At 51.0% G+C, this 18,361-nt stretch overlaps 2 protein-coding genes across 2 annotated transcripts; one reads left to right on the top strand and one right to left on the bottom strand.

Moving 5' to 3' along the window:
• The first annotated feature begins 209 nt into the window (after nucleotides 1-209).
• Nucleotides 210-2,137, top strand: SH3BGRL3 (SH3 domain binding glutamate rich protein like 3). Its single transcript, XM_071576887.1, is given in 4 exon segments — nucleotides 210-275; nucleotides 278-412; nucleotides 721-888; nucleotides 1,238-2,137. Coding segments are annotated over 4 exon segments (435 nt in total). The 3' UTR covers nucleotides 1,304-2,137.
• Nucleotides 2,138-2,144: 7 nt separating this feature from the next.
• Nucleotides 2,145-18,351, bottom strand: UBXN11 (UBX domain protein 11). The gene is given in 14 exon segments (XM_071576464.1): nucleotides 2,145-3,869; nucleotides 4,613-4,759; nucleotides 5,465-5,538; nucleotides 5,769-5,866; nucleotides 11,293-11,413; nucleotides 12,279-12,356; nucleotides 12,665-12,882; nucleotides 14,144-14,258; nucleotides 14,742-14,818; nucleotides 15,828-15,882; nucleotides 16,597-16,697; nucleotides 16,927-16,984; nucleotides 16,986-17,018; nucleotides 18,322-18,351. Coding segments are annotated over 14 exon segments (1,428 nt in total). The 3' UTR covers nucleotides 2,145-3,646.
• Nucleotides 18,352-18,361: the final 10 nt, after the last annotated feature.

Raw genomic sequence — 18,361 nt, 5'->3', positions numbered from 1 at the left:
GTTCCCAATGCCCGGCAGGGGCGGTGGGTGCCCGGTGCCGGTAACGGCGGTGGGTTCCCAGTTCCCGGGGCCGGTGCCCGGTAGGGACGGTGGATTCCCAGTTGCCGATTCCCAGTGCCCAGCAGGGGCGATGGGTGCGCGGTGCCGGTGCCCGGTAGAGGCGGTGGGTTCCCAGTTGCCCGGTAGGGGCGGTGGTTTCCCGATCCCGCATGCCCGCACCCACCCACCCCATTGGCCCCTGCAGTCACATGCCGGGCGGTGGCGGGGCCGCCCGCTCCTCCCTGCCGCGGTCCCTCCCGCTCAGCCGAGCCAAGCCGAGCCTCCCTCCGCCGGGCTGAGCGCAGGGAGCGGCCGCGATCGCACCATGAGCACACTCAAGGTCTACAGCACCTCGGTGACCGGCTCCCGGGAGGTGAGCGGCGGCGGGGCCCGGGCTCCGGCGGGCAGGGTTGGCTGCACCGGGCCCCTCTTCCCGAGGGTGCCCGTCTCTCTTCCCCCCGCCCCGCCCTATCCCAGGTGTATCCCCTGCGTTCGCTGCACCGGCCCCTTCATCCCCCAAACCCATCCCTGCCTGCTGAGTGTCCCCCTCCACGCAGGGCCGAGCCCGTGGCCAGGTGGGATCTGCACCGTGGGTGCTGTGCTGGCAGGCTGGGGTGGGCACCCACCTTTTCGGGCTCCTCTCCGTCTCTCCATAACCTGCCTTTCCCAACCGGGTTCCAGATCAAATCCCAACAGAGCGAAGTAACCAGAATCCTCGATGGGAAAAACATCAAGTACGAGCTGGTGGATATCTCCCAGGACAACGCTCTCCGGGAGGAGATGAGGGCAAAGGCAGGCAACCCCAAAGCCATCCCACCCCAGATCGTCAACGGAGACCAGTATTGTGGGGTGAGGCTCCTGCTCCGAGCTGGGGATCAGCACTGTGAGGCTGGGTGGTGGGTGACAGTCCCATCCCCTTGGTTTTGCTACAAAGGGTGTCAAGATGCTTTCTTTTGAGGCACACGGCCAAGGTGCTGACAGGGTTCATGGCCATTTGGGGTGTGGTGGCTTGGGAAAGAGGGGGCCTGGGCAGGGGTCTCTGGGTGACTGTTGGTGGAGCTGCACTGTGCGGGTCTGTCCCTGCTTTGCTCTGTCATCCTTGACACTACCAACTGGTACCTGTGCTGTGAACTAGTTTGTGCCACATTCTCAAGGGACACTCTTGCCTTGTGAGCGACCGTGTGGCTTTTCCCTGCAGGATTATGAGCTCTTTGTGGAAGCAGTGGAGCAAAACACTCTGCAGGAGTTCCTGAAGCTGGCCTGAGTCCTGGCTCCTCTCCCCTCCTGGACTCTTACCTGCGTTCCTGAGCACTCTCATCTCCGACCACCTTCACTTCCAGGGTGTCAGCGCTGTCCTGGCACCACAACCTGTATCCCAGCACAGGGAAACCCATGACCAAAACTCATTGCAGCTGCCTCCGATTCCCTCCTGCCTAACCCCGGTATCATCTCAGAGGGATCCAAAGAAAGTGTGACGCTCGCTGCGCATGGCCTGTGAGCAGAGCTGGGCCTGGCTCACCGCAGCTTCCAGTGCCTCTGTAAACAGCAAAGCCTCTGGGGCCGTGTGAAGTGCTGCCAGCCCTCAGCCCCCTCCCCTGCCTCGGGAGGGAAGGGCTTAGGGCTGTATGTTACTTCCCACTTCTCCTAATTGCTGTTAAAATTGTAAATTCTGCTGCCTCACTTCCTTTTTTTTTGTCTTTCCCTTTTTTCCCCTCCTTTTCATCTCAACTATAGACATTATGGCAACTAAGTAATTTTTTTTTTGTTTGTCTTAATTTAATGCAAAAACACTGCACAGAGTTGGGGTCTGACCACCCACCATGGAGGAGCTGGGGGCAAAGGCTGACAGGGGGGATGGATGGGGCTGGAAGTGGGATCTGTGTTGCTCCAGCCGTCCTCTGCCTCAACCAGGGCTCCCTCATGAGCATTAATGGCTCAGGGCTGCCCCAGACCAGCTGATGCTCCAGCTGTCTGATCTTTCCTGTTTGAGTTGGCTTTTTTGCAATCCTGGACCAAGTGCATTTTGTTTTCCTGCCAAAAAGCAAGTTTATAACCAGTGTTTCTTCCGAGATGCTATTAAATGTTACTGTACCTTTCATTTTAATGCTCCTGCGTTTCTTTTAAATCTGGTTTTATTTCGACTACAGGTTAAACATCACCCTATGTAATGATTCTGAGTCATTTCCAGCTCAGAGGAGCAGAGTCAGTTGTACTTGCTACTGCAGCCTGACACAAAGATCTTAACACCTTAGATTGCTGCTGCTAATCAAAGGCTCACAGGACTTGTCTGAATGTCCCACGGCGTGGTAGTGACAGGTTCCTCACTCCAGCATTCCTCTCCTCTGCGTGGTGAGAGCAACAGCCCAGGGCAGGCACAGCTTCAGCCAGACACGTGAGCAAAAAACAAACCCCAGGCACAAAGATTTCCTGGCTGGGTACAGACCAGGAGAGAGAGGGGCAGTGGAAAAGGCTGCTCCTGGATCTGCTACAGGTGGGAAAAGGAGGAAGCTGCGTCAGAGCTGTTTGGGTTGAGTCAGTGGTCACAGGAAGTCTGTGGAAGCAGCTGGTTTGCTTCCTGCTTTTGAGTTGTGCAGGGTCCAACTCTGGTTGGAGGGTTCTGGGAAGAGCTCTGGGCACCCTGAGCTTCCATAGTTAACTGTACCTTTGGAATCTAAAGGAAGTGGAAGCTGCAACAGGAATAAAGGGTTTCACTGGGAGCCTTTAATGAAGGCTGGGTCTGCTCAAAGGAGACCTGCCAGAAGGCACTGCCTCGAAGGAGTGGGAGTGTTGTCAGCTGGGAGTCAAGTGGGAGCTTGTCACAGCTGGAATGGGAGGAATGTGCTGGGGAAGGGGAAAGGGCCTGCAAAGTGCAGCGCCAGCCCACGGAGAAGGAGGAAGATGCTCTACCCAGGGTTCGGCAGAGAAGCCACCGAGGGATTATGCTCTTCTCCAATGACACGGTGTCCTGTTGCAGCATCAGCTCCCGACAGCAGGAGGAGGGAGGGATGGAGGGAGGGCGGGTAAGCGCAGGCAGGCTGGAACCGGGGCCCTGCCGGAGCTGGGGGCTGTCCAAGGGAAGGACTTGTGCACGTACAGGAAACCCAGTAGCAGGATCTCCTGGCTGAGTTGAGTCTGGCTCAGGCCCAGCTTTGCATTGGCTCAAGGCCTTCAGGTTTAGCTTCACTAGGGACCACAGGACTCTGCCTGTTTCTCCCCTGGTATCAGTGCAGTTGAAATCTGTGGGGAGCAGCTGTGTGTGGAAAGCAAACTGCCCCTGGCTGTGTGTCCATCTTGCTGCTGCTATGGAGTCCCCAAGCCCAGTACCAGTGTGAAGCTGGCAGGCTCCCCTGGGCAGGGACCAGCCTGTGTGACCCTCCACAGCGATGAGGGACCAGGCCAGGACCCCACATGTGAGCTGATGGAAGCTCCCTGTGTTCAAAGCCCACCTGTCTTGGGGAATAATGCCCCCTGTGAAGGAAGCAGGAGTGGGCCTGGCACCCTCTGCCACACGGAGAGCCCAAACCACTGCTCCAAGCTCTTCTCCATCCCAGGTAATGCCACAATGAAACCAAATCTGGAAAGAAAACCTCTTCCCTGCCAGGGCAGGTTATAACAGGTAATGTTGAGAGGCAGCTCCTTCTTGCAGAGCTTGGGGTGAGGAGCTATTCTGGTGTTTGCAGCCCAGTCCCTCTTGCTGGGAGGGGTCTCTTCTCCTCAGCAGCAAGGAGGCATTGGGGATCAGCCCACATTCCTGCAGGCTGCTGGAGTTGTCCATGTACACCCTCTGGGGAAAGGTACTGATGATCTCATATGAGTTGGAGTCTCCACCCCTAGGAAAGAACAGCACAATCTTTCCTACTCACAGGATCCCCTAAGGTTTTGCTGAGATGCTCTGGCTGATCCAGCTGTGGTTATGCAAGAGCAGAAAAAAGGGCTTCCAGCCCTTTGCAGACAGCCAGGCACGGAGCAGCTGTTCCAGCTGCACAGCTGCAGTGGGAAGGAGGCTCATGCATCCCAACAGCACTGAGCTCACCCTGGGCTCAGACCAAGGCCAGGGCCCTGGCCTGTGACAGGAGTGGGAACAGGGGAGGGCAAAAGGGGCTTTCAGCCATCTGGAACTGTTCCCAAAGGGCTGTGTGAGCCCTTGGGCAGCATTAAATGGGTTGGGATATTGAGATGGCTGAGCAAAGGGGGTGTTGTCCAGCAATGGGTTCTGCAGCCAAGCAAAGGCTGCAGCTCAGCTTCCAGGCTGCATCAGCACCTTAGGAATGGTGGCATTACTCATGTGAGTACTGTAGAGCAAAGGCAGTGATGGCCTGGGTCTGATGGCAATTTTGGGAGGACAGAAAAGGTCTTGGTTAGCTTTTTGGCAAAGGTAGGTGTGAAATGCTCCGAGCTGTGTGGGATCTTGACAGTGCTGCCCAAGGAGGTGAGGGAGCTGCAGGGACAATGGACTGGGGTTGTGACCCAGCTCAGCCTGATGCTTGAAAACCCAGGGCCTTCACCAGTCACCAAGAACCCTTCCCTGGGCCCTGCAGAGCCAGGCAAGGAAGGGAGGAAGTCCTGGGCATACCTGATGTGGGCGAGGTGCTGGCGCAGGTCCCCGATGGTGTCAGTGAACAGCATCTTCACAACGTGCGTGTGCTCCCCGCTCTCGGATCTGACACGGAGAGTGCACACACCAGGGGCAGCAGCTCCAGCCTCCTCAGTTGTCTCTACCCTGCTTAGAAAACCCTTTCAGCTGAGGAGTGAATTCCACTCAATGGGCAGAACCTCTGGGATGCTGGTGTGGTCTGAACATTTGGGAATGTTCCAGATGTGAGTGAGGCCCTATCTGGCCACAGGCAAACAGACCAACCCACTGCCCAAACTGCTGCTTTGCTTTCCCTGCCTGAAGGTGCCTTGAAGAGGGTTGTTGACTTTTTTTAGCTTTTTCATTTTAAATCAGGACTGTCTGGTAAGTACTTTGCCCTACTTCTTTGATTAAAAATAATCTGCTTGGGTTTTTTCATTTTTCCATCAGCTATTTGGGTCTTGGCTTGCCAGAGGACTGAGTGGAAAAGTGCTGTTAGTGAAACCTCCCACTTGGGTATCAGTTTCTTGGAGGGATTCTCCCACTTAACATGACTGCAAGCAGCTTCTTCAATGGTTTCAAGCTTTTAGGCCATGGCTTGTTGGGAAAACTATTTCACAAAAATAAGTGACGTGTTGAACAAAAGCAGCTCTTTGTTAGAGATGTAAAATATGGCAGGTTTGCCATGAAAAAATCAGTGATCTTCCCAAAAGACTGAACTTGGCCTTTTTTCTGATTATTTCTAAGGTCTAAAAGAGGAAAATCTATTTACTTCCTCAGCTGAACCCCCTGAAATAAACCTGCAGTGATGAAATAGGAGGCAAAGGCTGGGCAGGGGTTGGGGGGCTGTACCTGCTCTTTTCCAGCTCAGCCAGCCTGGGTGTCTCCTCCAAGGTCTCTTTGCTGCTCTGCACCCCATCAGAGCCCTGAAACCAAACCAGGTGAGTGTCACCACTGCTTGGAGAGCAGCCAGAGCCAGGACAGCCCAGAGGCAGGTGCCAAAGTGCCACATGTGCTCCTGTGGAGCCTCTCTGGGAGGAGGAGATTACAGGGAGCTGAGAGAGGCCCAGGGAGGGGGTGCTGGTGCTGTGCAGGGTGCTGAGCCCAGGGAACCCCTGCTGGCCCCTCCTGTGGAGATCTGGCTGTCCACTCATACCTGCTGTGCTGCTCTGGCTGAGCCTTGGACACCAACCGCTCCATGTTCCAGGGGCTTGGAAATCTCACTGGGAATCTGCTCCAAGGAGGTTTTGGGACCTGCCAGAACAGAGGGAGAGATGTGTCTGTGTGTGAGCTTCTTGACAGACATTTTACCCTCAGAACAGGCTGATGTGGTGAAAGGAGAGAGCACAGCAGCCGACAGGGAGAGCTCTTGTCACCCCCAGCGAGGCTGAGACTTGTTCTTGGGTTCCTCCCTTGCAGCTTGTCCCACTTTCTGGCCCACTAAATGTTTGATTGTCAACATCAACACTGAGAACAGCACAGCCTGTTCAGCACAGCTGGGATGCACAGAAACCTGGATAGCTCTGCTGTGAAAAACTGAAACTATTACCATTTTTACAGACTTGGCCAATTTTTCACCTTGTGAGGGTGTATCTGTTGGTGTCAATCCCTTTTGTTTTGAAATTATTTTTTTCCTACATAGATACAGGGAATACTTAGCAGAGCTGCTCTTTGGGAATAGCCTTAAGATGAATGAGCAAGCAGTTCAGTTGTGTGTAACCAGGCAGCTATTGCTGATGGAGATGCACATGTTGGGTTATTTAGTGATGCACACACAAACCCACTGGTTTCTGACTCTGACTGACTCAGTTTGACTTCCCAACCCTCACAGCTATTGCTTATGGAGACTGTGAGAATCTAAAAGCAAAATGAGGAATCTATGGTCTGACCTTATGTCCCATATTCTGTTATGAAAGTGTGAAGAGAAACTGTCCCACATTCAGCACAGTTAAAACTGATGTGGCTTTAAGGTTCCTGTGTTTATGGAATGAGCCTGCAGGAGAGCAGAGGGTTGTTTGCCAGCCACACCCCCCCCTCAGCCTTTGATGGTGGTAAAGGTGAAAGCAGAAGGAGCTTGGCCTTTCAGAAAGGCCCAGGGCAGGTATGTTTTTTGGAAACCCACTGCGTTTCTGGTCTTTTACTTGTCACATCTCACTCTTTAGGATGACTAATGATAAGAGGACACTGTGTGTGCTGCCTGTCTCTCAACTGCTGAAGCAACACCAGGCCCTGACTGTTGCAACCATGCCTAGTGAGGACTGCACACACCAATGTGATGTAAAGCAAATCCCAAGTTTATTCAAATACACAGGTATATATGACCTCAAGTGACCCCACCCCAGGTGCGGTGGTCTGACTCCAATTGGTTGAGGCTGGAAACATGTCCTTTTAAGGTGAAAACGAAACCTGTAAGGTGGTCCTCCAGAGCCACCTGAATCGGGCTGCAACATCTCCCCCTTTTGTTTCAAAGAACAAAGCAAAAATGCAAACAACAGAATACACATCATGCATATTGCAACTTGAACAGAAAGGCTGAAAATTTTGAAAATTGAGAAATAACATTTTGAAAATCTTAAATTTTGCTAATTCAAGACTTAACAGGGTATTTGCAGGTTACACATCCCTACCTCCCCCTCTCTTTTCAAAATAGAACTTTTGGAAGGAGGTACAGTAACCTTTGTAAACTCACACAAACTAATACATGACTAAGACATGTATGTTTGGAATTTGCAAACTTACAACTAGTGCAAAACAAGAAACTTTTCTTTCACGCGTGAAATTGTGGTCTTTTTGTGCAGTCGTCACTGCACAAACCACTGTAAACAAACTACAAATTTTATTAAATTCTGTGCATAGTGTCCAAGAGTGCAGAGTGACTTGACTTAGCAAAGAAGCAAGTTCAGTCCAGCTGAACTAAATCTCCTTATGTTCAAGGTCCATTCTCAGAACTTCTGTGTGGCCATCACAGAGGCTTGAGAATGAAGCTTTGATTTTTAGTCACCTTATAGACTCCTGGTAAATCAGTAAACAAGTGTGAATTCACAGAGGAAATTCACAAAGGCTAAACATAACTAACACTGAAAGAGAGTAAGTACTGATGATCTTAAGCTCTCTAGAAAATGTTCAGCAGCTTAGGGGGGCAGGTATCCTCATCCCTACATCCTGCTGGGCAACTTGGTAGTGCAATAAGCTCAAAACTGCACTTTAACTGAAAGTTAACAGAATTTCAAAATACAGGCTAAACAACATGCTCTTGGAACTAGACTGTTCTTGTTTGATTGGACAGTTAACAACTAGTCTTAGGCTACTGCTGCTTGTGGTTGCCATATGGGGAAGGCAGTGTGGCTCCAGTTTCCATGAGCTATTTGACTGGCTGCGCCCCATGGCTTGCAGCCCCTCTGGTTTTTTGGAGGTCCAGCTCCCCACCCCATGTTTGTTAGAGGAGTACCATCCTTTTTATATTTAGAATGACAATCCTGGGCTTTGTGACCAAGTCTGTGACAACGGTTACATTCTCCAGTGAACCTTTGAGTTCTGCTATATTTTGGTTGTGCTGGACAAGATTTTGTTGTTAAATTCCAGGGTCTTTTCCCCCTTTTTTGGGTGGATTGTTTGCTAAGAACTGTGGCTAGAGCAGAAGCATGTAGCTTTGCTTTTTCCTCCTCTTCTACCCAGGGCAATCTGGCACAGGCTTCAATTAACTGTACCAAAGTAGCTGTGGCTGGTAGAGAGGCTATGAGCTGTTTGCATTGAGGACTGGCATTATTAATTACCAGATCTTTCAATAAGGCTGGTTTAATGTCAGGGGTAATATTTGGAGCAGCATCCAAAGCTTCTGTTACTTTATCTACAAATTCTATGAATGTCTGTCCAGGTTTCTGCATTATTTGCATGTAAGGTAGGGAAGGTTTTCCCTTCTTAGGCAGATTAGAGAATGCGGTCAAAGCAGCATTCTTTGACTGTTCCAAAATATGAAAATGTAATGCAGCTTGTGTTTGTGGGTCTTCATAAGCTCCTGATCCCATTAGCTGGTCTAAAGATGCTAATTTTAAGGGATGTCCAGTTTCTAAGTGTATATTTTTTGCCTGTTCCTCCGTTAACTGCTCTTTCCATTTCTGTAGAAATAACATATAAGCAGTAGGAGGTAGAATAAACTCCATTAAAGCCTTAGTGTCTGCTGGGATTAGGTTATTGTATTTTATGAAGGCTGTGATTTGGTTTTTTACCAAGGCATTGTCATAGCCGTATTGAAAGACTATACTGTGTATTTTTTGTGCAATTTTCCAATCAAGTGGCTCCCATTTTAAGCCGTGTGTAGTGTTAATCACAGGTGCAGAAACCAGGGGTTGCAGGGAAGGTGAGGGTGTACCTACTTCTGCAGCTATGGATACTAACTCTTTGTACCTTTGCTGGGTATTAAATGTGAGGTCGCGAGGTGGCTTTGTGACTCCATCTGCAGAATCTGGTACCTGGGTATCAGAAAGCTTTGAAATTAAGTTAACAGCATTGCAATTTCCATCTGCCCCCAGCATGTCCCAAACAGAGGCTTCTTTTTCTTTTGCTCTCCATTCTGGGATACAGCTGGTGGGTGTGGCTGTCGGTGATGGAGGTTGCAGGTACCAGGTTGCCGGCGCAGGGGCAGTCTCTACCGGCGCGGGGGGTTCCAGTGCCGGTGCTGGCAGCTGCGGGCAGCGCACGGCTATCGGGGAGAGGGTCCCCGCTGGTGCTGCAGCGCTTGTGTCCTGCGCGACTGACGCTGTGGGAACTCGCTCTCGGGACCCTTGCTCTGTGGGTGGCACGCAGTGAAGGGAACGCTCAGGGGGAGCTCCGGTGGCTCCGCTCCACTGGGGTGGAGTCTCTCCCCTCTCCATGACGCGGTCGATCCACGCAGGAGGTGGTGGGGGTGGCGCAGGAACTGATCTGCCCCCGGAGCGGGCGAATTCGTAGCTGACCCCGGCCCCTGCAGGCTGCGGCGGACCCGCGCCTGGCGCATGCGCTGTGATTGGCATGCAGTAGGAAGGGAGGTTGGGCGGTCCTGGCGCCTCGTGGTAAGGGCGCGCCGTTCCTTTGTTTGATTTCGCGGGCTTTGCCAGCACGTGGTCTCTTTGTTTTCCTGGCCACGCGGTTATGCCGGGCGGCTGTAGCCCTGCTGGAATGTCTGCCTCAACAGTCTCCTGCCGCAACGGAGCGACTCCGGCGTACCCGTGGGGCGGCGGGGAGCGCGGCGGCGGCGCGACCCCAGCCCCGAGGTACCCGCAGGGCATTAGCGGCAGCGGCGGCGTTGGCGGCGCCGAAGGTGGATGGACAGGGGCAGAGAAACTCCAAGGGGTTTGTCTCCCCCTCCACATGTCTCTCTCGGCTGAGGGCATTCCCCATCGCGCCTTCTCGGAGTTAGGATTTAAATAAAACTCACTCACGGTTTGTTTCTCTGCGGCGTGTCTCGTGGGGTTCCAAGGTTGCTGCTGAGGTCCGGCCGCTTCTACAGCGGCAGCCGGTGGTCTCATTCGCTGTACAGAGGCGACTTCTTGGCTTTTCGCGGCGACGAACGGCGTGGAAAAGCTTTGATTCCATGGTTGCTGTGATTCTGTCGGGTTTTCCGGAGCGGGAGCGGGCGGTGCCGCGTCTGGGTACCGCGGCGGGTGTCCGACGGACGGCACGGGCGGCAGCGGTGTGGCAGAGGGGTACCGCGGCAGCATTTCTGCGAGCGGCGGTGCCCACGGCGGTGCAGAAGGGTGTTCAGGGGAAAAATCGCCCTGCAAAAGCTGACTGTTTTCCGTCCTCTCCGGTAGATCGAGGTTTTTACGGGCTCGTTCTACTGCTAACAGCATTTTCTTTACAGCTGCATATGACGGAATGAGCGGCAAAAATTCTTCGGGTGCAGTTTGCGCTGAATTCCACAAATCTGCCCCAATTTTTTCCCATAATTCTATGGAAAGCATGGAATTGGCATCTGTTAAGTGCCCTTGCCTGAAGCACCATTCCAAAATATTTTGTAATGCCTGTCTTTCAATGTCCGTTTTTGTTACACGAGCTAGTTTCTCAAATTTATCAAGCAATAAGTTGGTTTTAGACGAGTTGGAATTTCCCATGTTTCTTTAACTCACCGGTTCGAAGGTCGTGGTTCCTTCAGTCCACGTTCTTTCAGCAGCTCTCAGGGCCACTACACAAAACTCCCAAGTTTAAGGGAGACAGAAGCTCTCAGGGGCTTCTCCACAAAGCACCCAAAAAAACTGGGGCATAGTAGCTCTCAGGGGCCACTTCTTAAGGCTCTAGGCAGGCCTGCAGGTGGGTTTCATGTTCTGAGACACGTCGGGGTCCACCATTTGTTGCAACCATGCCTAGTGAGGACTGCACACACCAATGTGATGTAAAGCAAATCCCAAGTTTATTCAAATACACAGGTATATATGACCTCAAGTGACCCCACCCCAGGTGCGGTGGTCTGACTCCAATTGGTTGAGGCTGGAAACATGTCCTTTTAAGGTGAAAACGAAACCTGTAAGGTGGTCCTCCAGAGCCACCTGAATCGGGCTGCAACACCTGACCCAGAAGTGTTGCCTTCCTTGCTGAGATGACCCCCACCCACATTCCCTTCCTCCCTGCTGTGCTGTCCTGGTAAGGTTTAGGAATTCTTCTCCTCGAAAATTAGCTGCATTTTTGAGGCAGGTTTAAGATTTTACCTGGGCTCCTGGTGGTTTCCTGCACTTGGTTTGATTCTGAATGACCAACCATTTGGCCATGGCCAGGAAAACTCCCTGGAAGGTCTCCCTCCTGAAATACCACGTTCCTTCTGTCAGTGACCTGTTGAATTAAGTCCAGCTACCATAAGCAAATCTGACTGTTTCAAAAGCTTCTCTTGGTGCATCAGAGCACAATAAACCACAGCGATGAAAACCAGCAGTAGTAAACCCCAAACAAAACCAAGGATGTGTAGGTTAAACAGAGCCTCAGCCCCAAGAGCTTTGCACAATCCTCCTTCCATGTGACTTTCTAACTTCCACATCTCCCAGCTCACTCCAGCTGGACTGACCTTGTCTTGCCCCTGCAGTTGTGCCCTGGTTTCCTTGTAGCCATGGGTAGGTCCAGCCTCTGGTTGTTCCTGCTTGCATTTCAGATGCACTCAAAGCCCTAGATTTGATTCCTCTGAGGCTTTCTACCTGCAAATGTGGCCTTTTGCCATTTCTGAGAAATCAAAAAGTGGGGCCCAAAAGAACCTCAGGTGGCCAAATCCATTTAGCTTGTGGCAGAATAAACTCTCATGACATTCTCTTTGAGAGTCACTGGTTCAGTCTGGTTTTAAAAGCTTTTCCAGGGGATCTATTTGAGTAACTGTTTTTCTCTTTTAGTGACACAGCTCTTCAGATGCTGCACATGCTACTTCTCTTGCAGAGCCTGCTGTGCTCTTATAAGCCTCATTCCAAGCCAGGATTCACTGAGGCAGAGAAACCTCTCAGTGCTGATGCAGAAACACTCACTTCCTCTAACGGCTGTAGCAGGTGCACTCCCCACCACCCTTTTCCCCAGACAGACCTGCACGGCATCACCAACCTCAAACTGCATTTGCTGTGGGAGGATCCAGCAGATTGATGACAGAAACCTTGAACAGTTTTCTTGGGAAGCAGGAGAGCTTCTCCCCAAAAGTTGGTGAAAAGGGTTTGGCACTTACCTGCAAAGGGATGCCATCGGGGTAGTGGGGCTGCAGCTCTGAGGGGAAATATCCATCCATAATGTCTTGCAGGCATTGCTAAAACAACATGAGAGCTTGTGGTCACACCACAGACTTTCTGTTTAGCTCAGGACTGCTCTTTCTGCTGGGCTGCTCCTATTTGTAGTGTTCTGCCATGCAGAAAAAGTCTGCACCAAAGACGCAGACTCTCATCTTTAAAAAATACTGCACAAAGATGTACAACTCTTTGAAGGCACTGTGGGAATGCAGGTTTGGAGCTGGGCTCCTTTTTAGGACTGAGATGAGCTCAGAAGCTTTATTCCCCTGCCTGGGGCTTAGTGAAGGATGGCAGGATGGTTCTAACTCCTCTGCAGACCTTTCCATACCTGTGTGGATGGGTCCTCGTAGGGCCGGAAGGCTCCGTTGCACATGATGATGCCATTTTGGTACAGGGTGAGAGGGAGGGGTTCTGGCTGCCTCAGCCGAGCCCCCTGCAGGGTGTGCTCAATTTGAGAAGTGCCTTCTCCAGCCAGCAGGTTCAAATACTTAATGTTCTCCAAGATTAAATCAAAATCAATCTCGTGTTTGGAAACAACTGCTTCACCTGTGGCAGAGGGATCAGAGTTACAGGGGGAAGGGGATGGCAGCAGAGCAGCTTTTATCTGGATGAATTTGAGGTGTGTTGGAGCCCTGACATTTTTTTGGGCTGTCGTGGTTTATCTTTCACATGTTTACAGAGTGTGGTGCAACACTCCTGTTGTGGTGCAGCACTGCCAGGTCCACGTGGGCGTGTGCTAAACCACAAGGGCAAGGCAGAGGATGCAAACTCACAGGGGTCCATGCTCAGCTTTGTCTTGTTTATCACTTCAGAAGTGCTGTGTTGTCCCTGTACAATGCACAGCCAGGAATTTCACTAGCTGGATTCACTAGATTGGATCAATGGATCAGGGCAGAGGTGCTGAACAAGTGTCAGTGTAAACACAGGGAGCTGCAGGTTGTTCTTGGGGCATGAACACTGCAAGGGTGTTTGTCTGGGTGCTTGATGGTGGTTGGGTGAAGCAGTAAAACAGTTGTAATGGGGCAAAGGAATGAAATAGATGAGGAAATGAAAGAAAATATGTAGGTTAAGGTATAGCCCTTTGTATTTGCTCTTCTGCTTTTTTATGAGTTGCTAAAGGAGGATGGGGAAATACCCTTAGAAAGGGCCAGTGAGTTGAAACCAAAATATTTCTACTGATTTCTGTCTACCTTTCCCTTCCTGCATCTAAGGGTGGGGAAGGTCTAGTTAGCTGATATTTGCATGGTGGATAGGAAGCAACACTGGCTCTACCGCCCAAGTATTCTTCCTTTTTCTTTTCTGTTACCACTTCCTAAGAACCCATTGCCAAACATGCTTGGACTCCACACAGCACAGTCAGGCCTCAATTAAACCACTCGCGTGGTAGTTGGGAGGAAAGGCAAACAATATTACCTGATGGAGCCAGACAATGTGGGTAAGTTACTACAACTGCTGTGTACACAAAGCACCTGATTCCGTTTTCCACCCACTTTACGTCAATATTATGAGAGCAATCAGAGGTGCAGGGTATGTGAATTCTGCAGGAAACAGCTGCTGTGAAGTCCTCCCAAAGGGCTGAGCCATCAGGTTCTCTGCTGGAGGGCTTACAAAATAAAGGTGTATATAAAATTAAACCTCTTGCCTGGATTAGCTCGTGGTAGGTTGCCCCATGTCTCTGCCCCTGGAATGGATTGATGCAAAGATCTTGGCACAGGATCACAAATTCTGAAGACCCAAATTCTTTACCTTCTGTAAGCAGGCAGTGGGAGCTGGGATAGCTCCTTCAGCCAGGGTGCTGGAGCTTTACCTGGCTTCCAGAGGCTCCTTGGCAGCAGCTCTTCTTCATCCTTGAGCAATTCTGTGTCTTCCAGCTGATTCTGTGTCTCTCCAACCCAAATCAGACCATAGTCATTCAGAAACTGCTGAAAGGGGAAAGTACAAGTCAGTGCTGTAGAGTAGAGTTTCAGAAAACTAGAAATGGAAGCCTGAGCTTTCTCAGTTGTGACTGAGAAACAGAAAGGGAGGTAGAAGAGGTTTGTCTTGAGGCTCCTTGGCCCAGGCAGACAGACTCACTGGCAAGGCAGTGGTAGCAGCTCCACTAGTAGAGGGCAAAAGGGAGTAGGAAAGCATTTGTAGTGACAGTGTAACCTCTCAGGATTGTAGGAGCTACAAAGAATATTTCTACAGTCCTGGAAATCAAAATGAAGAGGCTTGCAGGAGACACAGATGTCTGTGTATCAGAAAACCTCCTGCCCTGCTGCTCCCATCCAACCTGCTCTTCCTTTCCAGAATGAGGTTAAGAGTTGTGATGATCAAAGTGCCAGCTTGAAAAAGCCAAACATTCTGGGAGTGCAGCAATCTCAAACTGAAGGTGCAGATGGCTGAGGGTGAAGCAGGTGTCTCACCTCCATCTCGCAGACCTGGGTCTGCAGGTGAAGGCATCTCACTTCCAGCTCTTCTAGGGTGGGTGAGTCAGGAGCATCTGAAAAAGAGGTGATGTTTCTGTGTACAGCCTTGAAGAAGAGCCTGGAGCTAACCTGTGTCCCACAGCACAGCCCCCCAGCAACACCTGCCTGCACTGTAAGTGAACTCAAACCCCTGTGACACAGGAGCTGAGCATGAGATTTGTGTGCTGGACCCTGACAATTCAGCCTGCAGTGGTTTGACAAGATGCTGACAGACTCAGAGACAGTTGTGAACGACACTGGTGAAGTTTCATGCTGCAGGAAGCTGATGTGAGTGGTGCTGTTGGCAATTATGCAATAAAATTTGCTTGGCTTCCTCAGCCCATTAAAATAAAGAGCAGGTGTCCATTAAAGCTGGGTCCAGGAATCTTGGCTGAGTGGCAGCACAACACACACGGAGGCACAAACCACATGTTTGTGGTTTGTAGGCACAGTTGTGCTTTCTACTCAGGAAATAAGAGAATTTACCACAGCTCTGCACTAACAAGGTGGCTCAGCCATGGTAGGAAGGGAGTGTGGGCTCAGCAGGAGAGCTGCTGGATCCCAAGGAATAGAATAGGGGAAAAAACTTCAGTGACTCAGTCAAAGCTGGGTTCAGTTTAGAGTTAAGCTGCCTCAAAGGACAAGTGAGCCTGGACCTGCTGGAGACTGCAAGTAGATTTTTGGTTTCTCTCAGCTGTAGCAGTTTTCCTGCCTGTTTGAACTCAGCAGTATTTACTGATCTTTTGGGTTTTTTTCCCCTGACCATCTGTGGATGTCTGTGTGGTTGGTTTACACTCATGGAAACTTAATAACCCATAGAAAATAGGTCAGGAAATTACGATTTGCACTTCACCAGAAAAAGCAGAGTAACAGATGGGAGTTGAAGTGCAGATCTGCTTTAGGAAATGGTACCAGTGCAGCTGGTACCTCTCACCAAAGAGGCTCCTGTGCTTTGGAGCCCAGGACAGCTCAGGGAGGAGCTCAGTTGTGGTACCAGGAGCTCTGTAGCTCTCCCAGAGGTGCCAAAGGTCGATGAGTTTTTACCTTCTTGTTCCTGAAGAGTCTTTATCTTCAACTCGAGTTCAGCAATCCTCCTGTCCTACAGGGACAGAACAAATAATGACCTCACTTAGTCCCTGGGCCTCAGGATCTCGAGGCACAGTTGGCACAATTAGTCCTGGCTGGGTGAGTCTGGGCAGGTACTCTCACCCCACTCAGACAGGAAAAATAAGGGTCAGAAGGGCTGAATCACCTCACAAATACCTTAATTAGACTCAAGTGAGGGGTGGGATAAATACAGAACTCCAGGAATAAGTGACCTGTCTCCCAGTCCTCCATCTGCACAAGAGCTGTGGGCACACACAGCCTCCTGTGCTTCCTGCTGAGGGGCTGTTCTAGAAACTAAACCAGCAGCTCTGCAACCACTTCTTCAAAAATTACACAAAACAAGGGTATTTATTCTAAGCTATTAAAAGGTGTTTTTTAGAGAGGTTTGCTCCAGGATGACTCTGCTGAGTGAGCAGCTGCTGTTTCAGAAGACAAAAGGAAGGGGAAAAAAATAACAGGTCTGAGGCTAAAGAACTGCTGGTATTAGTGCCAGGGTGCTGGGAGTCACTGCTGTAAGAAGTGACAGCAGGGACTGTCCCCTCTCCCACCCCAAGGCCTGATGGAATTCCTCTGTTGCTTTGAAAAGGTTTTTTTGGCCATAGGTTAACTTTGTTTAGCCCAAACAAGGCCTGAGCAGGTGGAACTGCTGTGGCTTCAACCATCAAATCAGGACACAAATCAGGCTCAGCAAGGGGCTGTTTTTTACCTTCAGTTGGATTTCTTGTGCTTGTTTCATTATTTTTTGTTCCAACTGAGAGATTTGTTGCACCATGGAGGACATGAGCTCTGTGTCAGTGTGAGCTGCACCTGGAAGCACAAATATCTGTTTCCTCTCTGAAATGGGGGGCACACAGGGGGCCCCACAGCAGAATTCCTGCTCTGGGAGGACAAGGGTGCTTTTTGGGGGTGGGGGGGTGGCTGTGTCACCAACAGCATGTTGTGATGAGAGAGGGGCACCACAGTGTCTGGCTCTGGCCAGGAGTGTCACTGAGAAACTCTGATGGCCCAGAACCCCCTGATAACTGAGGGACTTTACCCTCCATGTTCTCTTTCAGTGTTGTCCCCTGGAGCAGGAGAGGAGGGTGCCTGGCAGTGGATTCCTGGTCCTAGGAGACAGCCTGGTATCTTCTGAGAAGAGGCATGGAGAGCATGAAAGGAAGAAAACAGGTCAGTGTTTGGATACAACCTCTCCAAAGCAGGGAAAGAAATATCAGGGTTGTGCTGAGGGAAAGCAGGTGGCCTGGCCATTCAATCCCATAAGTATTCCCAAATTAATGAGAGTGTGTGGGCACTCATTAGAAGCCAGGACCACAGGGAGGCACAATCCCAGCAGCTGAAAGAGTGATCACAAAGTGGAGCTTGCAGAAGACCACAACACTGGCAGAGAGTTGCTGCACAGAGAGGCAGAAAGTGGTAAAACTGAGTTATTTTAACAAAAAAACCCACTATGGGATGAAAAAAGCAGCAAACTTTACTGGCAGTGAAATGTGAGGTTTTGCTCTAAAATCTAGTAGGGAGGATGTGACCTAAAATGGAACTGTAAGAATAGATGACGTTCTGCTGTGCTCTAGGGCTGGTTGAGGATGTGGAAACCTGTTGTTTCTTATCTGATTTTGGACACTTGTAGAAGAGAGAGAGAGCGCTACAAACATTGCAAAATATGAAGGATGGTAAGAACAGCCATACCCATGGAGGCAAGAAACTTGGACAGCTCTGTCCCTTTTAAAAATAAGAGAGGATAATACAAAAAAATAAAGCACACGTTCATTAACTTTGGGAGAGGTTTCTTGATAGATGATTTTTTTTAAAATATAATGAAAAATGTCCAGAAATAGCCCAAACCTCACATCTTTCTCATCAGCCCATCGTCTCAGCCCATACACCAGGAGAAAAAAGGGGCTCAAAATAACGGGGGTCACCCGGTACCTCCAGTGGGGAGGGAACTGTGGGGGCGCTTGAGGGGGCCCAAAAGGAGTGGGGAACCCGAGGCGTGCTGGGGCGGAGCTCCGTGTGTTGGGGGGAGTTCCCCGAACCTTGGGGGTTCTCTGGACCTCGGGGGTGTTCTCTGAATCTCAGGGTGGTCCCTGAACCTCAGGGCGGTCCCCGCGTTCCTCAAGCACTCACCCACCCGCCGCCATCTTGTTTACAGGAGGTTGCCACGGCGACGCGGGAGCCGTCGCGATTGGTTCGGCGCTGGTCACGTGGTGGGCGATGCGGCCTCCAGGGACTACAACTCCCAGCATGCACCGCGCGGCGCCCCCCGCGGGATGCGGGTCCGGGAATGGGACCGGGATGAGACCGGGATGAGGCGCGGAGGGGGTCCCGATTCCCTCCTCAGCCTCCCCCTGCACACCCTCTGCTTTAGTTCATAGACATCAGCCTGACCCGAGGCAGCTCCCGCTGTGCAGCCCCTCCTGATTCCCTCCCTTACTGCTTTGGTCGCTGTTTTCTCCCCGGGCATCTCTCGTCTT

The sequence above is a fragment of the Pithys albifrons genome, chromosome 24 (genome assembly GCF_047495875.1).
Source record: "Pithys albifrons albifrons isolate INPA30051 chromosome 24, PitAlb_v1, whole genome shotgun sequence".
Taxonomy (NCBI): domain Eukaryota; kingdom Metazoa; phylum Chordata; class Aves; order Passeriformes; family Thamnophilidae; genus Pithys; species Pithys albifrons.
This window is presented reverse-complemented; position numbering and strand designations above follow the sequence as displayed.